We start from the raw sequence: 21,268 nt of genomic DNA on the forward strand, positions 1-21,268 counted from the left end.
AGTGTACTGCCAGAATACAGAGTTAGAATCACATTCATATCAGGGTTTATTGCTCATCGTAAGTTTGGAGAGGACAGTTTACACTTCTGAGCATTTTAATACACATTTACAATGCCTGGTGCAGGGTCCCTTGCAGTCAGTCATGTGCCCACTGAACTCTCTGCTGTGCCAAGGTGTTACAGGTACAGACGCTATTGCTCAAACCTGCTCCTGCTTAGGGATTTAGTTCTGGTACCAACATCACTTCTAACTTGACCAAGCATTGCTGCAGAGTCAGTGTGTTGCCACCACTGTTTCCATTTCAAACCAGCCATGTCTGGCCCACAAATTGCTACATGCTAGGCTCAGAAATGCCAAGGACATGATACTTTTGCTTCTGGCTTGGAAGAGAGCTAGATAAGAGACTAGGACAGAGGTTTCTACTAGATTGTTCTTCAATCTGGAAAGCTTCCCAAACCAGAACCTACCGTGAATCATGCAGGATGATTCAATTGCTCTTGGTTACTTGAATTCTTTTCTTGGACAGTCACATTCAATACACAGAGAACAGAAAATTCTATCCAAAGCAAAAAAAACCGGAGCGATGGGTAAGGAACATAATAGTGGATATAAACGATAGTTGCGTAAGATAGATTTTCCCTTCCCACAGAATCACAAAGTTTCATTATTCTCATTCTTCTCTCCTTTGGAGGCATATTTATTGTTAAGTACAAATTAAGAGATATTGAAGACATTAGCAGGCACTGAAAAACAGTCTATGTTGCTTACTAGCCCAAATCTCCAGCAGGGTAAAAAGGTAGAAGAAAGTCATATAAACCATTTTGTTGGTGAGATCTCAGTTCACACTCTAAGTGGCCTGTTTTGCAGGCTTTAATCTGGTGGCATAAGACCCTTGAAATAAATCTCTTAGCTACGATTAGAGATGAAAGAGAGATTAGCACAGGCAGGAGAGTTGAAGTGGTTTTCGCCATCTCCACTGGTGAGTCAGTGTCAAGACAGAGCCACGACCGAGACATCGAGAAATCAGTATTTCAGTCATCCTCAAAATGTCCAGTTCACATACTGTCTCCCTTGTATTCAGCAAGTTACCAGTTTCAAGACCCTGTTCAGTCCTCTGAAGCAGGTTAGTGGTTTCTTTTACAATATCACAAATAGCAATGTGTGTTTAGCTAAAATGGCACATTTTAGCAAAATCAGTAAGATAAGATGTGGTTTGTTTATGACTAAATCGCCAAATTTCTTTGAACAATTCGTATCTAATATGTAAATGTTATAAATAAATAGCTGTGCCATGCCTTGTTCAATGTAGTCAGGAGAATTTGATAGCAAAGGACCATCTAGGTGACATCTTGAAAGCATCGTATGGTGATGGAAGCTGTGTTTAAAGTTAGGTAAGTTTGCATTAGACAAGGAAAGCTTGAGAACAGTATTGATATTATGGGAGAGATTTCCACATTTATTTGGCTTCTTTTGTTGAAAGAAGTATTTCTCCCTTTATAGAATAAAATCCAGTTTACTCTCCCACAGCCAGGGAAAATATGTCTGTGTGTATAAGATTCATAACTCTGGAGTGGCTCATGTGAAAAGCATCCTAAGAACTTTGACAGAGGTGTTATTTCCACTGAAGTGCTGGGAGCAATTGTGGCTTTACAGTAGCCTGCTGCCAAACACGACTTGGAGAAGAACAGACTAACACTTACAGCTCATAACTGCACTTCTGTTCTTTCAGCTGGAAAAACTTTCTCCATGGGGCTCAAAAAATTATACTATGCAGCTCTGTGTGTGTGTGTGTTGCAATACATCTCATGCTAATAAATGTATTCAATACTTTATTAAACAGAGAAAGAATAATGTTATGGTGTATTTACAAAATTCATTATTATGTGAAGAGAGTCTTCTTATCTGAAATAAATTCAGTAAACTGTTAGCATAGGTGAAAATAATCTTAAGTATCCATGTAGAATGTAGGAACAAGGAACAGAACAGATAACTTGTTCTTCTGCCCCAGACTCAATGCATTCAAGGTTTCATGAGAAGCACAGTGTCTCCAAAGATCAATCCCAAGCATATCAGTGACAGCCAGGGTCAGTCAACAAGTGGTTATTGAACTACAACAACCAGTCATTCCATCCCTTTCCTCTGGCACTAGGAAATCACAGAGCTTATGCTGCTGGAGGGCTGTGGCGCAGGTAGCACTGTTAGATAAATGTCAATATTCCATGAAATCTGATCTTACAACAACACTAAAACTTCACAAAGGAAGCTGAAAATACCTCATGAGAATTTCTGGAGACAAGGAATTACTAGGAGAATTTTTCTTTCAGAGAAATTTTTTACTTTTTTTTAACTTCAGGCACCTGAAAATTGGGATTGAGCTATATCAGAATACCTATATGAGATTGAATGTATCCCTGCTTATGGAACTCAGCTTGAAATTTCTTTATGGTTAGAATATGAGAGTCTCAAATCTACATCTTCCAAAATCAACAATGCCTCTGGAGTAGATTAATTTTACATAGAGTAGAACTGTTTACAACTTTTGTCCAAATGTTAAAACAAAGTGTGTTTAGCAAGTAGGGTGTTTTCAGTGACACTGTAACTAAATGTGTGCTGAACAATTTAGAGACATTGTTCAAACATGTACATGTGTTTCACAGAAACAAGCAGTGAGTGATGAATTCATATTTGCCTACCATTGAACATGAACTGTGTATCAGCAATCAGGAGATTTCACAACAGATTGTCTCTGTTGTGAGCTCTGAGACCTGAGAATCAGGGGCAAATAAATCTATTAGCAGCCATCATTTACAGCTATTTAAGGTCAAGTCACAAACTGCTTAACTGGTGAAGCAATCAAAGATACTATCTCCAGGCTTAGCAGGCAGGCTGTCAGCTGAATTCATAGGGAGGCTTAATTCTGTACCAGCAGAGCATGATCTCTTCAAATGAGGTTTGAACAATACTGGAGAAGAATAGTGTGAAGCAAGTGTTGTAATTTTATAAATGACTATTCTCTGGACATCTCTGTAAGGTGTCTATCATCTATATGATTATCACAATATGATCACAGTCAATATTCAGCCACAATTGATAACCAGCCTTAATCATTAAAATTAGGACCCTGTTTTTAAACTCAGAAAGCTGCTGGCCTCCACACCTTTGGAGACAGACTGGTAAAGAAAAATATTGCACATTTTGCACACTACTCTCTGTATTGTACAAAAGAACCCACAGAGCTGAATAGCTTTGAGGGGGATTAGTTTTCTCTGTAAATGCAGGAGAAAATAAATGCAACTTGAATTAATTAGATCTCACAGGCCTTAAAATCATAATGCATCAAGATATTTAACCATATCCTAATGTGAATCACACAACCTATTCCTTGCCTGTACAAATAGAATTGATTCCTTCAGATGTAAACACATGAAGACACTGGGATTCCATTACCTTTTTAAACTGCACTCTGCAACAATCTGCTTACCCAATGTTAAGCTTCACTGCAGCTGGGGATCCTTTAGCAGGTCAGTGTAACCCTACTTCTGTCCAGCTTGTCTGTCTGCAGGTGTTCTTCATGCTGTTTCAGCTGATACAAGTTTTATTTAGTAATACCATCCACTGACTTAGAAAATTATTATGCCGCTTATACATGTCTATTTCCCGAGACTTACAGAATTACACTTTACTGTTTATAAATGCCATTGTCTTAGTGGAATAAAATGACTAAAATTATATAACACAGAGTTGTATAGTATAAAATCACTCTGATGAGAGTTGCTAAATTAGGAACAAGACAAGCAAGATTTCTGGAGAGGAAAGAAAAAAAAGAAGGCTGTATATATGTATGCTTGTTTTATTTAATCAACTTTTGAACACAAACCTGACCATAACACAGGAATCTAAGAATAATAAATACCTATGATTGTCAAAAACCAGGCAACAAGTAGAAGGGAAAGACATTGGGAGTCGTCTGAAGGGAAAGACAGCAGACCACATTTTGGATATCAGAAGGTCTGCATAGAAAATTGGTCTTGACAAAACTTCATAGGAATCCAGAGTCACTGTTTGTACAATTTACTTATTTTTAAGCAAATTGTTCTAGTTGGTCCTTAGAATTTTTAAGTGATTCACCATGTTATGAAATTTAAGCAATAAATTTCATTGGGGCACTCGCTTGGCAGGACTCAGAGTGCGTGAGGCTGTACAGGAAGTTCTTTTGTAGGCTCTATAAATACCTGGTCAAACAGACAGTAATCTCTCTCTCTCTCTTCTTCAGATTTCTACTGCGTGCCTTGGATCCATGCTCCTAATCAGCTTACAAGCTTCTCTTGACCTGTGCTTCTTTTCCTAATGCGCATCTGACTATGGCTGTCCTCAAAGTCAAATTCACCAAAACCAAGAGGGATAAATTGGCTCAGGTCTTATGGATCCTCAACTGGGTTTCTGTAGTGAGTGGGATCATTCTCTTCAGTCTTGGCCTCTTTCTGAAAATAGAGATCAAGAAGCGCAATGAAGTGATGGCAAAAGGGGACATTAACTCTGTCCCCAACATGCTGATCTCTGTAGGGGTCATAGCATGTATCATCAACTTTCTGGGTGGCAAAATCTGCTACGACTGCTCAGATGCAAACAAGTTCTCTCGATGGAAACTAGCAATGCTGCCATACATTGTATGTACCTTCTGTTTTACCTTCTGCATCCTGGTGGGTGCTCTTATGTGCTATACCATGAGGAATGAGCTGGAAGAGTCTCTCTATCTGGGACTGAGGGATGCCATTAAGTTCTATAAAGACACAGACATACCTGGACGATGTTTCTTAAAGAAAACAGTGGATTTGTTACAAATTGGATTCCGTTGCTGTGGAAACAATGGCTTTAGAGACTGGTTTGAAATTCAGTGGGTATCTCCTCGTTATCTGAATATGGCTTCCAAGGAGGTTCTGGAGTAAGTATTTATCAGTCATAACAAAAAATTCTAGGAGAAAAACTCTTTTGAGATGGAAAGCCCTTTTTTCTGGACCTTTGTATCTTAATTTTAAAAATATTGAATGACCAGGTTACTCACAAAATATGCTAAATACATGCACAATCAAAAGCTACCTTTTTCTAAGCCTTTAGGGATGCTAAGCAAAGCTAAGATGTATCTCCTTTTTCAGCGTGGTGAATTAGCTACCCCAAAATTTTAATTTCAGTTATAGTGAGCTGATAACTGTAAGAAAAAAAGGATTGTACTAGCAGTACATTGCACAGTCAATTCTAAGCACTGGAAGACCCTTCTTCAAGGTATTAGACTTTGCAATCCCAGGTTCAAATCTGTATGTTCACATGTGAGAAACCGCCAAACACCATGTAAACTGCATAAAACAGCAGAAATCCCCCTTTCTTTTTGGTGGTGGTGCTTCACATGATGTAGCAACTATGAAATTACACGCTCAAAAAGAAGAGTGGTAATACTTACAGACAAGGTAAAAATTAAAAACTTTCAAAAGTAGACAATCCAGTCTGTAATAATTCTTCTAAAGCTGAAAAAGGTCTTCACTGACAAGAGAGTAGTAGCTTTGTATTCCTAGGAAAGACAAATGCAAAGAGCTTGACTGGCATTTGTCAAATGCTGTGTTTTTGATCTAAAAAATCAGTGACAATAAAGCCAGGGGAAGGGAGGCTAAAGACCTTAATTTTACAGAATTCGCAACTTGAAACTGCCATCATAGCAAAGCGTATATAGAGAGCTACAAATACCAGAAGGCAGGACCTAGGAGAATACAAACAAGAGGGCATCAGCATACAGAAGATACTTGTCTGTGGAAATAAAGCTATACAAGCCTTCTCAAGAGAGAAGTTAGAAAGTGCCACACGGAACAGTGTGGTCCAGAGCTGTTTTAAATCTTGGTTCTATGCTGAAAAGTGACATGACAACAAAGATGATCCCCAGGAATTTAAGCTTAGTGTGAAGTCAAAAGTAAAATATACTGCCTTTTATTTCTGTGAGACAGGCAGAAACAGTAATGTTTTACCCAGGGTCTTAATTAAGTCCTCTTTTCTTCTGCAGAGTCCCCTGTGCTCTGCCATTATTGTGAGAATACACTGTCAGTTAACCTTTGCCCCATTCAGGCAGAAGGTGACAGTGAAATGTGTGTGAGGAAAGTAATTTCTGAATTTCTTTTGCTGTGGATGGATTGGTTAGTTTCATCTTGATTGCCAGAATCCAAGGCAGTACTGTATAACCAAATTATACCATGACTTCCAAAAATATGACAGTGAAACATTTGATATGAAATCATTGGAAGAAAAGCCCAGCCAGTAATGTTCTGAAAGATGGAAAAGGAATCAAATCTTTCTTGGTTTCAGCTTTTACTGTATATCATTTAGTAGTTTGTAGATCAAGAGGCAAAGCAGGTGAGATCTGACATACCGTGAACTCAGATGTAACCTTTGCAAAACTGAACTTTTCACCTTCCTGCACAACCCTCTTCCCTCCCCTCTCTTCTACAGCTCTATTGCCAACACCACAATGTGACAAGGCATGGAAACGGTCAGTGGGATTGGTAGGAACATGAGGCAGGTTACAGCAGTACAATCCTACCATTGCTTCAGCTGGGTAAAAATCATCTTTGCCCAAAAGCAAATTTTTGCTTTACAATACCGTAAAAACAACTTTGGATTGCAACAGCAAATAGCAGTGAATGTCTTGCTCCACAAGGTCTTTTACTGAGGTCCTCCCTTCTAACAGTACCAACATGCTATTAAGTACCAAGATACAAATTAAATAATTTTAAAATTTGCCACTAGCAGAGGAAACATAGTGGCAGGAGGACATAACCTATGTCTGGAAACTGCTACTGTTGGCAGTAGAAAGAGAATTCCTCTTTATAACGTCAGGAAGAAAAAAAGTATTTAAACTGATGCTTGGGATCAAAAGAAAAGCTTAAGACCCAGTTTAAGAGATTGTATTTCAACCATCTTAGATGCTGTACTATATTGGGGTTATTAAATGTATACCATACCCTGAAATATTGAGGGCATTTTGCCAGCCCAGGTAAAAATCTTCCCTTTCACAATGTGCCAGTCTTCCTCTCCTCTGCAAGCTTTTTTTTCTCCTACCACATTGTAGCCTTCTAGTTTGTGCCTCTCTGGCTCCCTTCCCTTCCAGTGCCTGGTTCTGCCTATGCCCATAGCACGGCTCACACACTTCAGTCTACTTTCAGTGGATTATTTGGACTCTTTTGCATTGATTCCATTCTGTTGCCATCACCAGGGACATGATGGCCACAAAATGAAGAGCTAGACTTGAAAACGGAGAGGAATTCATGCCTATCCCGCTCCTAAGTGGGAAATGGCAGATGAACTTCCTGGCTTACTTAGAAAGATCATCGAGGAAGATGTTTTTGAGAGAATTTTAAATAAACAAAACACACTACAACCCAAATTAAAAGGAGAAAAAAAAAAAGAGAAGGGGGCAAGGGGGAAGAAGAGGGGAAAAAAAAAAAAAAGGAGGTTGTTTTTACTAGGCTCACAGCAATAAAATAAAAGCAATTATTCTGCCATCACAGCACTGACACAAATACTGAGCTTCCTAGCAGCTTATGTTTCATTTGAAGGTTAGATTTAGTCCCAAATTCCAGAACAAGACTGGACTGGATTTCCTTCCCTCTAATTTAGATCAGCTGCAGTGGAACAGAAAATCATTAGTTTGCAAAGAGTATTTGCAAAAATTATTGCAAATTTATCTGCAAACATTAATAAATTAATAAGTTTTGGAAAGTATTAATCTTGGCAATTGGTGAAAGCTGGATATCTAAGTGAAAATTTTCTTTTATGTATTCTGACCCCTTTACAAAGGGTAAAGGGCCTTGGACTTGATAAACCAGGGCATGGTTCTCACCCATGGGGCTGTCTCAGGAAATCAGCCTTTTGCAGTGAGCATGAAAATAGATGCATGCTTAGCGGCTGCTTCCCCAAGGGGTGACAGTGGCTCTCAACAGCTTAGATACTCTCCAGTTTCTGGAAAATCTCTTTCTCTGAAGCAAATGGATGTCAAGGATTCATTTAACTTCCAGAAAATCTTGATTAATTTGAGACTGTGTTCTCATCCCATCCTATGATTTTTTTTCTTATTCCTCTTTATCTTTCTTCTTTCCCCACTTGTTTTCCTTCTGATCTTATAGAGGAGGGAAAGGAATAATTTTTAGCAATAAATACATTTTTTAAAGTTACAGAAAGTAAAGTTACAAGAAGTAGAAACCCCTTTGTGAACTGGACTCAAAACATGTGCTGAGCCAGCTCTTGCAACAGGTACAGTGATGAAAGGCCAGCAGACAATCACCAGTAGTTCCTGTGGCATGCAAAGTCATTCTTGTATTAGGATGTCTCTCATGGAATGATTGTATTGAAAAATCAATCCCAAAGTAGTGAAACACAGGATTTCCAGGGACACAACTTCCATTAGAATTCCACCAAGGTAAACAAGTTCAAAAATTGCCTTTAGTATTTTTAGCACAAAGATACCTAAAAAGGCAACATCTCCATGAACACTGAACTCACACGTCTTGTGGCACAGAACCAAGAACCACATGAGGTACTGTGCTATACCACACTTCAATACAGCAAATCCAATATGCCATTTTTTTGCAGTAAGCAACTTTTCCTGTTGAAAGTATACCCTCATTTTCCTTTTGTTATGTTGGAAAGGCACACATTGCAGCACAGTTATTTCCTTTTCTAAAATCACAGGCACTGCCTGCTGCTGACACCACATTTGTAATGCCCAAACTTTGTCCTGTTGCAGCCGCCTGAAGAGCAACGTTGATGGGAAGTTCTTGGTGGATGGAGTCCCCTTCAGCTGCTGCAACCCCAGCTCCCCACGGCCCTGCATCCAGTACCAGCTGACAAACAACAGTGCTCACTACAACTACGATTTCCTGACAGAGGAGCTCAATATCTGGATGAAGGGCTGCAGAGAGGCCCTGCTGGATTACTACACCGGTATCATGAGATCCATTGGCATTGCAGCATTGCTTATTTGGTTGTTTGAGGTGAGTCTCACAAAAACAGTCTCTATCAGATTAATCAGTCTTCTGTCTCTCTAGGATGGGAAACGATGACAGCGTAACATATGAGAAGTGCCTCAGCATCCAGTACAAAGTCCACGAGCACTTCAGGAGTGTTGCAGGGTTTCCGTTAGTAAAGGCAACTTTCCCAAAGTCCACAGAGCAGAAGTAAATCTTGTTGAGGATGAGAACTATCAGAAACCATATATATAATTCTGTATATTTATAGAGCTTTTTCAATAGAATATAGCATATTCCCCTCATGCATTTATGGGATCAGATACAGGGTGATACATGCAGTGATACAACTGCAAGGAAATCTGGTGAGAAGGTCTGAGTGTTGTTTTAAGTCAGTTTTAACAAAAATATGAGCAGGTCTTTGGCTCAATGCATTAATTTTGTTTATAGTTAAAATTGAGCATTTTATTAATATCTCAAAGCCCCCTTTTTACATTACATAGTTTCACCATATAGACAGTACACATACTGTGTGGACAATCATGGCATATTATCCTTTTAGAAGTAGATTAGGCTGCTGGTTATGCAAACAAAATAAGCGCATCACAGGCAAGCTATACACCTGCAAAGCTGCAGTCTTCCTGCTGACATCTTAAAGAAAGTTCTCTGGATGTTGTCATCTCAAAGTAAAGCACCCCCCAATGGCACGGGCTCCAATAGAGTTTTCTTACCTTTTTAATTTGTTTTGGTTTTCTTGCTATTGCTCTATTGCATAAATATTAGTGCTGTAATTAAAGTAGTTCACAACAGTCCTCAGGCAGTGCTAGCTGGTGTGGTGGTGCCACAAATAAAAGGGCTCTGAAACCATGTGAAAAGCTGCGAGCCAGCTCTCTGTGCTCCCTTAAATATTGACAGGCTGATCTTGATTCCAACAGAACTATGAAAGTGAGGCTTTTTCCTAAACTTAGACTTGAGCCTCTGCTATAGGCCATCCTTCTTAACTTTCATTCCTTGGCATGTAGGACACCTATGGCTTACTTAGGAATGATTAAACCTCCTTGGAGGAAATATTGATTTAATCAAGGTCAGTAGAAAAAAAATCCACTGACTACAATTTTTTCTTTCCCAGTGACTGATGGTTCCATTAATTGATCATCCATTCTACATCAATTAGTTGTAGTCTCTGAGGCTGCAAGGTTCCCGAGTCATTCTAGGTATTTATGTACTAATAACATGCAAGGGAGATTGTTACCTGAAGAATGAAGAGAGAATCAATCCATCTCTCCCTGCTATCTTTCTTTCTAAAAAAATGTAATTAATTGGAAGAATGGTTAGATACATTGCTAGGATAAAGAGTGTCTGCTTTACTCAGTTATGAAGCCTGTAAATACACAAGTCAGAAAACTGACTTAGTGACAGGACTTAGGTTGCAATTTCAACTGTTTAACCATTAACTGTTTCTTACAGCTCTCTGTACTTATTGGTGTCCGGTACCTACAAACAGCCATGAAGAATGTCCTTCTGCTAGGAGATCTGGAGGGTGAATCAGATGGTTGGTTACTAGAAAATAGTTTTGTGGAAACTGCCAAATACAACATTAACATCATTAAGAACCTCGGCAAAGCCAACCAGATCTCCACTGTCTCAAGCATGAACGACCCCAACATTGACGTTCAAAACACAGACTGTGGCAAAACCAATATTACAACAAAATCTATCCCTGCAGCTAGATAGGCAAATCTTCCAAGAAATGACATCACAAGTGTAGCTTTGCTCTATTACAGTCCTACAGTCACCAGATTTTATCTGGTGGGAGAAAAAAAAAGGTAGAAAAACTAGTAAAACCATTGAACAAACCACAGACTGGTGACAGCTCCAAAAATGCTAATACTTCTTTGGATGGATGTATTTTTACTTGTGAATTCCCTGATTCTCAACACTGCACAAAACTTAGGAATTTCTCCTGCTTTCTCTCCTTTACATACAGACTTCTATCATGGTCTGAATACACCAGAAAGATCATTATGCACAAGCATGTATTTCAGACAGGATGGGTCTACACATACTAACATACGGATTCAGTTGAATAGGTACCAAAGAAGTTTTCATTACTGTCATTACACCTATAAAAGTCCCAGGAGCAGGGAAATTCCAAAAGAAATTATTACACTGGAAAAAAAAGATTCTTTACAAAAAAGAAAAGACAAAAACTGAAATGAAGACTCTATTGGTCCAAGCTAGGAAAGGGGAAATTTAAACAAAAGTATACATGTATTACAGCCTACAAGAACCCACCAGGTACGTGAAATTCAGGTGAAGGCAATAAAAGTTACCATAAACTTTTTCACTTATTTTTCCCAAAATGTCTGAAGCATCTTTTCATTTTCACCCCTCCAATAGTTTAGAGAAAGCTAGTTGCCCCACTTCCCTGAAAATCAAAGGGTGATGCTGAAAGGAGTTCTCTGCCTAAGAAAACAAAATGCTAGCTTGTGCAGGGATATTTAAACTTCCAAGTAGCATGTGATAGCACAAGTTTAAAACCAAGTAGGTACTTTCTATAAAACAACTACTGACGATCCTAGATGCTTGAAAGCTCCTCGTTTCAAAAGAACTTACCACACTGATCCAGGGGTGGGAAGGTAAGGGTTTATTTGAAATCAGTGAAGGCAGACTGACTGACAGCTCTCCCATTACGCCCCTAGTACAACGCTCAGGAGCTTTGTCGATCCATGGAGTGAAAGCCTTCAATGCCCAAAACACCTGTAGTTACAGGATGCCCTGTGACTGTAATTGATCATTAATAGTAAGCAGGAAAGAAGTACCAATACAAAACAGAGGTGAAAAGACCAAATAAAATACTTTACTTGTTACTGCTGTGAGTGCATTCTTTGCAGATAATCAAGTAAAAGAAATTTTATCACTGAAATATTTGAAACAGAACCATTCCTACTTTTGAAGCTGTGCAGAGTAACAGTAAAAATTTCTTTACCTCAATACTGTTGTATTCTATAACACTAGAAAAAGCAAAAAATATACTATAAGGATATACCGTAAATAAATTGTGCAGTGTAATATCTGTAGTGTAATTCAAGCAGGCTATGTGCATGACCATAATTTCAACTGGAATTCCTTCACTGCCTAACATGTTAGGCCTACACTTAAGTATGTTAAAAACCTTTCAAGGAACTAGATTTGTAAGCTGAGACTTCCTTCTACAAGCACTGTTAACTCTTCCCTTTGCACTCCACTTACCTGCATGCCTATTTTTTGTCTTCATTGCAATCACTTTGCCCAGTGGGGGATTAAAACTTAACTGGTGAGTAATTCCTCCAGCCATTTCTGAGAGCCAGAAGTACTTACCCAGCAGCTCTATAGTTACCTGATACAGACTGGAAAAGAATGAATACAGAAAGTTGAAGTCCCTTGAGAGATCAAGGAGAAAGACAGTCATGTGTTGCAAACTACTCACATTTTTCAACAGTATATGTTTTTTCTTTAAATGCAGTGTATTTTTTTTTAGATGAGTATGCAAAGTGCCACATGTGTCAGTCAATAGCAGTCACTTCCTCAACCCAATTTTATTTTATCTACTTTTTGGTAAAACAGTCCTAGACCTCAATAACTAAAACTTGCAGAATTAGAAGAACTGTGAGTTTACTCTTTTGATAGCTTTCTAGTTAATGGATTTGTCAAGAATCTGCTCTGAAAAAACAGATTTGGAAGGAAGAGTGAACTGATCATCCAGCCTCAGCATCTCTGTCAAGACACAGAAATGTCATCCAGCAGTTGCTGGAACACATTACCAGGAAGAGCAGAGGTGTAAGTATCCAGCTACACAATTTTCTCTGGCCCCCACACAGCTCATTTACTCGCATATGAAGAAAACACATTTTACCATAAAAGACTAATTAGCATTTAGCACGTTAACCTTTGTCTCTCAGCCAACCGTCCCAAACTGCAAGAGCGGAATGTGATTGGTTTTGAAATTAACTTAGTTTCAGCATACATCTCACAGGGAACAGTCCTTGTCTGGCCTATTACCAGTAATTACTCAGTCATTAGATTGTTAATTTCTATCCTGTCTAGGCATTCAGAGTCTCCACCAATACAGATGCATTACAAAAAGATGATAGCTCGTTTCACAGTATCAGGATAAAATGTACTTTTGTTAATAAATGCTTTCTTCTTTGCTTTGTATTTATTGATTTCCTCACAACATGGAAGTGCTACACCCTACATATCCAGCTTCCTTTACAGCACCTGTCAGAATAGTTTTGGTTTCCTGCAGTATTTAACACCAGAGGCACTGGATCAAGGAAACAAACTCAGGCAGCAGCACAGACTGCATCTTTAATTCTCCATAATTTATAAAGACAGAGACAGCATTAGTGAGCCAGGCCTTTAAGCCAGGGCATCTGCTCAGATACAGAAATAAATACGATTTGAGGGACACTTATCCTGTTTGTTATTAATGCCTAATCCAGTCACAATTCATAACAATACAGCAAATTCCAGAGTAAGGAACTCACCTATGCACAAAACTATCTTCTTTATCAAGGTCTTAATTTAAAAAATAAAACAAGCACTGTAACGTTGAGTTTCTGGTGAAGGCACTATGAGAGTTTCTTTAGAAATTGCACATACAATGCTCTCCTTTAAAGCTTTCTGAGTGCCACTGAAAACACTTGCTCTACGTTGATCACAGAGAAAACGCAGTAAGAAATTTAAACATGCAGCACATTCAGGATTTTGTTAAAATGAACATAGCTCAAGCAGGAACTCTGGTACCTTGGGATGAGCATCTCAATACTTGTACCCAACGAGGCCAGTGTTACATTTCAAGCACAATTAAGGAGGAGAAGTAAGATTCTGCATCTGCTGAAAAGACTAACCACACATCTTCACAAACATAGCAAGGACTTCAAATGATCATGAAATCCACAGCCCCCACTTTGTGCTTCAAAACATTTCGCTGTAGCTCATTCACTCAAGCATGAAGCCTGAAAACCTCCTAAAACTGTCTGATGGACTGTGAGTTGTTTGACAACCTGCACGTATACAGCACAAACCATACGCCTTTTTTTGACACTGATCTCATGAACAATAGTTACACAGAAATAAGAAGTCAGGTCCCATTTTAATGTCTATCGTTTAACTCTGTACCTGGTCTCTTACTCACCATTACACAAAATCACATATATAATCTCTCAGAATTTCAGCTTGCTCTCCTTCAATGCAAATTTCCTTTACATAACTTCATTTTCATGTATGCTTTCGACTGTACTGAATGTAACTTCAGAGAAATGTAGCTAGGATTAGAAATAACTAGATTTGAGACACATGTAAGGAAGTGGATTTTCATCATTAGCCATTTTTTTTCTGTATCAACCTTCAAATTTAGCCTACCTGCAAAATACTGATAAAAACAAAGAAATGAGATTGTGCCACAGAAATGAAACAACTTCTATTTTTGATAAAGTATCTTTGAACACCTTGTCAATAGGTTAGAAGAATCTAAGTAACAACTTAAATGTTGTATTATGAATCTCAGTAGTTTACATTGGAGATTATTTAAGGTTGTTGTCTAGAAAATAAAGTGGATTTCAACCATAACGCAAGTATATAATGGCCAAAATTCTCCTCTAAATAACTTTGGACATTGAGATTTTTACTATGCAAGAAATAGTGATGCGGCTTTTTTCTTTTCTGCCTTAATTAACAGGATCCTTATTGTAATTTTCTTCAGAACAATTTTGCTAGTAGACTTCAATCTATCTACCTCTACCTTTTACCTTTTCAGGAATTGGTTCTTAAAAACCATTTACTAAGAACAAACAAAGAGCAACACCATTAACACCCAAATGGTGCCCAAAGCTACAGCAAAGCAGTGAGGACATGATGACAAGCTGCAACATAAAAATGTGCAAGAAGTACTGGCCATTTCTATGTAGATGTCTTGACTGTTTGATTAGCTGTATAACAGAACACTTTTTTTAAAGTATGTATCACACAGCACATTAGACCAACACCACAGTTTCCCTTTCCAGAGGTTAAGTATCTGCCAAACAGCACAACCAGTACTTTGAGAAGATACAAAACCAGAATCACTCAACTAGATCAGTTTTAGGGCATGTAAAAATTAAACTCTGTACTTAAGATTTCTCTTAGAAATGTAGGTAGACACTGCAGGAATTTGCATCTGTAAAATACTAGGATAAGTTTCGAGTGGAGTGTATCTTTACAGAAGAAAAAGCATGCTACCATTCCTTACAGTATAATGATGATACAGCCTACAGGGATAACTGGTAGTTTACCAACCATTTACCAGCTCTTCTCCTTTCCCATACTGACAGACACCATTATAGCGCTCTTGTAAAATGAACTGTGAGGTGTCAAAATGCCTTCAAATAAAAACTGAATAATCTACGAGAAGTTACTTTATTTCCTTTTTTTAAATATACATATACAAGATATTTTATTTCAAAAGCACAAGAACATTATACAAGTTTCAAATTTACATTTTTGCAATTTAAGATACCAGTATGTGCATTATCAAATAACTTCTGTCAGCTTGGATGGAACAGAAATAAGTGGCATAAGCATCTTGCAGTCACTAAATACAGATTATACTCACAGTGAACAAAACTGCATAGTAATTTATGAAATGAAAGATGACCACGCTAGTCAGTGAATGATATGGGAGCCCATTTGCTAAATTAGTATGTGCAAACGTACAGAAAGATGCAACTTTCCCCTCCCACTTCTTCAGCTACAAAGAGATTTCCAGAGCTTTAAACAAGCTCATCTGCTCTTACTCCTGTCCTTACATACTACAGTTCAGACAGAAAACAAAATGAAATGATCTCACTGCATATTGGATAATGGAAATTTTGTATCAGTGAAGTGCAAGATAACTGAAAGTTTTTGATAACTGAATAGGTAAATATCAGAGGGAAACAGTAAGAAAATACAGGTTTGGTATCAATTTGCCAGTCTTAATTCAATATTCTTGTTGGCAAGCAGTGTTTTGATGACATAAAAATCACCAGTGCATGCAAGTTTTCATGACAGCTGTTCTAAATTCAGTATGTGTTTCAAACATGTTTTAGAGAAGACTAACAGAATTAATGCTTGTCTTCAAAGAGTTTAATATGCAGGTTTAAAATCTGACAGAATCAAAATAAGGAGAATGGTCTTAATTGCAAGAAACAGAATACCTGGAAAATAGACCAAAGCCAACTTTTTATATCACTGGGGAAGGATTACAGCAGAAGTTTTTAAAAACTATTTGAAACCAGAACAGTATTTAACGTCATTGGTATTCCATCTTTAAATTAGTTATGGTGCTGTTAAATGCACTCATACATACAAACTCAAAAAACATTAAAAAACCCCAGAAGAATGGTATTTAAATCTAAACCATTAATTGTGATTCTACTGTCTCTCATATAATTGTGACAAAACAAAAAAAATACATCATACAAAAACACACTCAGACATTTATTTGAAAACCTCTCCTTGAAAGCCTTATTAAAATGGCACGAAAGAATCCAAATAGCAAAGGGGCAGGGAAATTGAGGGTAGTGACGACTTCAAACTTTCACATGGAAATGGTAATTTCCTGGGAAAGAGTTTTTACCTGTCACATTACAAATTCTCTCATGTGTATTATGACTGAAATTCAGAAAACAGAAGAACAAACATTTAGAACTGAACCACAATCACATATCATTGAGAGAGAGTTTAATCACAATGTGCTATTAACTACTGAAGGGCAAAGAGACAGACTGAGCCACCTTTTTTCCCTTTTCTGCTCTACCTGGCATTGAACCACTGAACACGCCTCCCAAAACACACCATTTCATTTATGCAGACTCCAAAACATGCTCCAAACAATAGTGGTAGAGGACGATGAGTGGAAAATCCCTCAAATATGGGCAAATTTATTTCTGATTCCAAAACTTGCTGCTTTTGGGCCTTGATTTTAGTCCAGTGATAGCTTTGAAGGCTGCTTACTTTACTGCAGTCTCTGGCTCTCATACAGCTTGCAGAGCTACACTACAACTACTTACCTGCAGAATTTTCACTTTTGATTCTTGGGGAAAATCTCAGAAGACAAACTGTAAAGGATGTAAAACTAACCACAACCTAGCCAAGTGGTGAAGCCCTAGACGTCTTATGATATACATGAATGGAGGATAAATTCATTAGATAAAGTGCAGTTCTGGCAACACAAAAAGCACAGACTTAGGTTTTTGACAACAAGCAGGATGGTAATTCTCCCCATGCACTTTCTATACCACACCTCTCATTTAAAGAATTCATTAATGAAAACTCTTCATTAAATCCCAAAGTATAGCTGAATGTAAGCTTTATCAGTAAAACATATTCTTTATTATAACTGTTTCTGCAGATGACTAAAGACCTGGCACCACTTCCACTCCAATATTATCTCAACATATTTAAAGCTTCACTAAGCTTGGGAAAAGAACCCAGGAAGAAAGTAAAGGAGGCTTTTCCTTGGCAACATCATTTAGATATGTTCTCAAGGCATGGAAGAGACAAATGTTGTGTGTGCTCTGAAGCTGTCCTCATGAAAACATGTGAAACAATTCAAACTTCTGAAAAAAATGGAAATATTTCTGGACCTGGATGTTCAGTAATAATTACAGAATGTGGTTTTCTTTTTTTTTTTTTTTTGAAAGAAAAAAGAGGAAAATATATTATATGAGTTTCTGTTTCAATGTATCAGTTATACATCCAACCTAGAGAATCCATCAATTAATTGTCTGAACTACAGAAACCACTTGAGTAGATTTTTTACTGCCACCCTCCTTTTCTTTTCCAAAGCACTGCCAAAGGTAAAAGTTTTCACTAAAATCAAGAGACTCAGAGCAGCTGCCAGTTGAATCCAAAGAAGATCTGATTCGTTTCTTGGCTCCTCGCAATCTCCTCTATGATGCAGTGCTGCTGCCATAGCAGATGGAGCTTCCGGTAACGCTCCCAACATAAGTGCAGGGGATTGCCTCTTCTTCAGAGAAGAAAAGAAGAGAATTAGCATTATCAGAACAGCAACTGATAAACTGTCCAATTAATAGTCTAACATTAACACTAGACTAATTAGATACTTGTAGGAACACCAATCCCAACAAGTCTATTTGAAACATAAAAAAATTTCTACTTGTGACAAGCAATGACTGCCATTTCTATTATGATATTTCAGCAATGGCAGTTGTCACATGTTTCTGACGAAATGCATACAAAACATTCTTGAGAAAAATAAGGCAGTTTAACAGTACCAAAAAACTGTATTTCCTCATAAACTACCCATTCCTGACTGGAAACTGCCATCAGTTCCCCAGGCCAAGACACGCATTACCTACAGTGCTGTACACACTGGACAGAAGAACGTGTTGTCCAGTAAGTGTAAGAAAGAAAGAGATACAAAAATGAAAATGTAGGAAGTCAAACATATACTTACTTTAGACCTGGATCTGTTTCTCCATATTCATCCAAGTAGGGCGCAGGGTATAAGCAGCCCCTGGTTTTACCTTCAATGAGGACAACTTTGCACTCCCTGATTCTTAAAGAAAAGAATAGCTGCATTTAAAATACAACTCCAAGGAGGCTCTTCCCTTTTTGGTGAGCTTAACTTATGTCGAAGTAATGTTTCTTTATCTCAGACAAAAAGAATCAAATGCTTTGACAATGTTGTGAATTCTGTCCTTCTAATATTTCCCTTTATTCTTTAACACATTAAATTCTGGCTACTTACTTGAGAAACACGCAGACTCCAGCTCCACATTGAAGAGCATGAGAAGTACAGGCTCCCAACTCCTCCCCATTCACCAGCTCCTGACAGCAAGTATTCTGGGAACACAACATTGCCCCACAGAATAAACACAATACTGGGTGTTTTTGTTCATCATCAGAAGACCGTGGGCATCTAAAAGAAGTGTAACCAGCATGTCACAGTAGGAATGAAAACTTTAAAAGAAATGTTAACTGAAGTTAATGTTCCTTAAAAAACCCCAAAAAGATCATCCAATCAACTAAAAACCCCAAATCACAATCAAACAAAAACCTAAGAAATATTAAAACAGTGCCATCATCTGGGCTTGTTGTGTCCAGTGCAAAAATAATTTTCAGACTTACAGCCAAACTGAATGCACATTGCACTGGAGAAAAATGACCAGCAGATTAAGCTATAAAAATTTTACATATTGTCTTATAAAAAAAAAAATTACTTCAGTTAGCAAGTTGTGTTTCACATTTAAAAATGAACATGTGCTAGCATTGGCCAGTATAAACATAACAATGCCTTCACTTCTACAAAATAATTTTTGTTTGGTTTCAACACCAGTTACAGTAACTGCAAGAATATAAAATTCACTAGAAGTGACAAAACATCCAAGAAGACAACTAAATATGCCACATCTTACTTAAACTGAGAGGCTTGGTTCAGAAGGCAACTATAGTCTTCAGGAAGATCTATTAAACGATTTCTTTTCCTAGGATACCTGGGTAAGTGGAAAAGAACTATTATGAGAATAATAAAGATCAAAGCAATTAACAGAATAAATAACTATGAATCCCTGCTAAACTTTTGGTCACTTCTGCAAGTGTCTACAATTCTAGAGCAATTCTTCAGTCCTGGAATCCCAAGTGAGACGCTTCACATGGGAGCTTGAATATTTTCTATATTCCAGCAAAGTGTTGAACTTAAATTTCATATATAACCTACATGTATGAAGACATTTCATATTTCAGTTAGCTTTTTTTCTTTCCTAGAGCAGGACAGATTACTTGTCTAACAATGTTGTACAATCTCAATGAAGAGTCACTCCATGAGGAATAATAAACAAGACATTTAAAGACAAATGTACTTCTAGTAGTAGAGCACAAGGAATAAAACACGCAGTCTCTAACTTGCCCACAACAAGCACTTCATTCTCTCAAGTATTTTAAATCAAAACCAGAAGAAAACAGTAACAGTAAGCTTACCTTATTGCAATGCTTTTCCCTTTCAAACAACTTAACACCACTGGGTCAGAACACCACCTATTTCAAACAAACATTTGCAGATGACAGCATTTTGGTAAAAATACACATTTAGGTTCATTAAACTAAACTAGTAAATGATAAGCAAACACAACACTGATAAAAGCATTGATATTTCTACCTAAAACTTTGCAAGGAAAAAAAGGGATGTTTTTTTATACTTTTCTTAAGGAGAACATTTTAAGTTTGCATACAGGAGGAAAACCTATGTGAAAAAATGCTTAAAATTATCATCATGCACATGAAAACACAAGATTAACACAGTTAAAAAATGCATGCAATCTTCAGACATACTCAGTTTCTCAAAGTGGGGTACAATACACAGCACCTTTTGGAATACATGCACTAAAAGACACAGCATAAATAAAAAAATATTGTACAGTCTAATAGAAAAACATTTGCTGTTTTTATTAAATAATCATCACCTAGTGGTTATTTTACAATTGTTTATTGCATGATGTGTGCTTGCTTAGAATGGCCAAATGTGCCTATTGAAACAATGGCAGGTATTGGCCAGTTATTGAACAGAGGAACTGGTATGTTTAAGACGTTTTTTAAGTTATTTCTACAAAAAGGAGGAGAAGGGAGAAAGAACTACACCAGATGGTCAATCTAGCATGCTTCATTTAACGCATTTCTCAACAATCATCAAATTTAGTCTTCTGAAATAAGATTCTGTGAAAAAACATATGGGAACCTGCATGATGATTTGGCAACTGTTACTATTACGTTAAACATGCAGCCTCCTGCTTGAAACCTCTTTTTCTGACTGGGAGCACTGTAACTATTTGTTAATCCTGCTTCTAGTGATCTTTCCCAATGTTCACAAGCATCATCTTCTGTGTTCTCTTAGAAGCACTGTTATGTCTTTGAGCCAATATCAAGGAACAAGTAAGACAAACTTATTTTATAATTTACTTGTAAAAATTAATGTATTAATTTATAAGTAATAATATATACTACACATGGAATTGATCATAATAAAACTGTATGTAGAGAACTGTCTAGGTCAGCTATATGGACTATAAGTTGGAAATCAACAGTTCAAAACATCCCTACATGGAAGAAGTCTGGACAATAAAGATTAAAACAACGAGAGGTTAGAAAACCCAACTAAACAACAATGCAGTAAAAGTTAATGTGAGTCAGAGAATTCTGCCAAGAACCAGGAATAATCATTAATGCAACCAGGTGCTCAAATGGTC

At 37.5% G+C, this 21,268-nt stretch overlaps 2 protein-coding genes across 3 annotated transcripts in view; one reads left to right on the forward strand and one right to left on the reverse strand.

The window, feature by feature from the left end:
- The first annotated feature begins 919 nt into the window (after positions 1 to 919).
- Positions 920 to 11,872, forward strand: LOC121674094 (photoreceptor outer segment membrane glycoprotein 2). Its single transcript, XM_042048117.1, has 4 exons — positions 920 to 1,123; positions 4,274 to 4,942; positions 8,783 to 9,029; positions 10,470 to 11,872. Exons 2-4 carry the CDS (start codon positions 4,362 to 4,364, stop codon positions 10,734 to 10,736), a joined length of 1,095 nt encoding a protein of 364 aa, XP_041904051.1. The 5' UTR covers positions 920 to 1,123; positions 4,274 to 4,361; the 3' UTR covers positions 10,737 to 11,872.
- Positions 11,873 to 15,426: 3,554 nt separating this feature from the next.
- Positions 15,427 to 21,268, reverse strand: part of UBR1 (ubiquitin protein ligase E3 component n-recognin 1) — a 54,932-nt gene continuing 49,090 nt past the window's right edge. For both annotated transcript variants that reach the window (XM_042048113.1, XM_042048112.1), the window contains exons 42-46: positions 20,007 to 20,063; positions 19,445 to 19,522; positions 18,778 to 18,948; positions 18,484 to 18,585; positions 15,427 to 18,033 (exon numbers count right to left, since the gene is read on the reverse strand). In XM_042048113.1, the coding sequence (XP_041904047.1) occupies positions 17,892 to 18,033; positions 18,484 to 18,585; positions 18,778 to 18,948; positions 19,445 to 19,522; positions 20,007 to 20,063 (550 nt within the window). In that variant the 3' untranslated portion in view covers positions 15,427 to 17,891. The remainder of the gene's footprint in view (positions 18,034 to 18,483; positions 18,586 to 18,777; positions 18,949 to 19,444; positions 19,523 to 20,006; positions 20,064 to 21,268) is intronic.

Source organism: Corvus kubaryi, unplaced genomic scaffold (assembly GCF_017639235.1).
Source record: "Corvus kubaryi isolate FWS band 111438036 unplaced genomic scaffold, C.kubaryi_AGA036_p1.0 66, whole genome shotgun sequence".
NCBI lineage: Eukaryota > Metazoa > Chordata > Aves > Passeriformes > Corvidae > Corvus > Corvus kubaryi.

Excerpts from the sequence above, each read along its gene's own strand:
- LOC121674094 (XM_042048117.1), top strand. The coding sequence starts at position 4,362 with ATGGCTGTCCTCAAAGTCAAATTCACCAAAACCAAGAGGGATAAATTG. Across the intron at positions 4,943-8,782 it reads GCTTCCAAGGAGGTTCTGGA|CCGCCTGAAGAGCAACGTTG; the intron begins GTAAGTATTTAT and ends GTCCTGTTGCAG. Across the intron at positions 9,030-10,469 it reads TGCTTATTTGGTTGTTTGAG|CTCTCTGTACTTATTGGTGT; the intron begins GTGAGTCTCACA and ends TGTTTCTTACAG.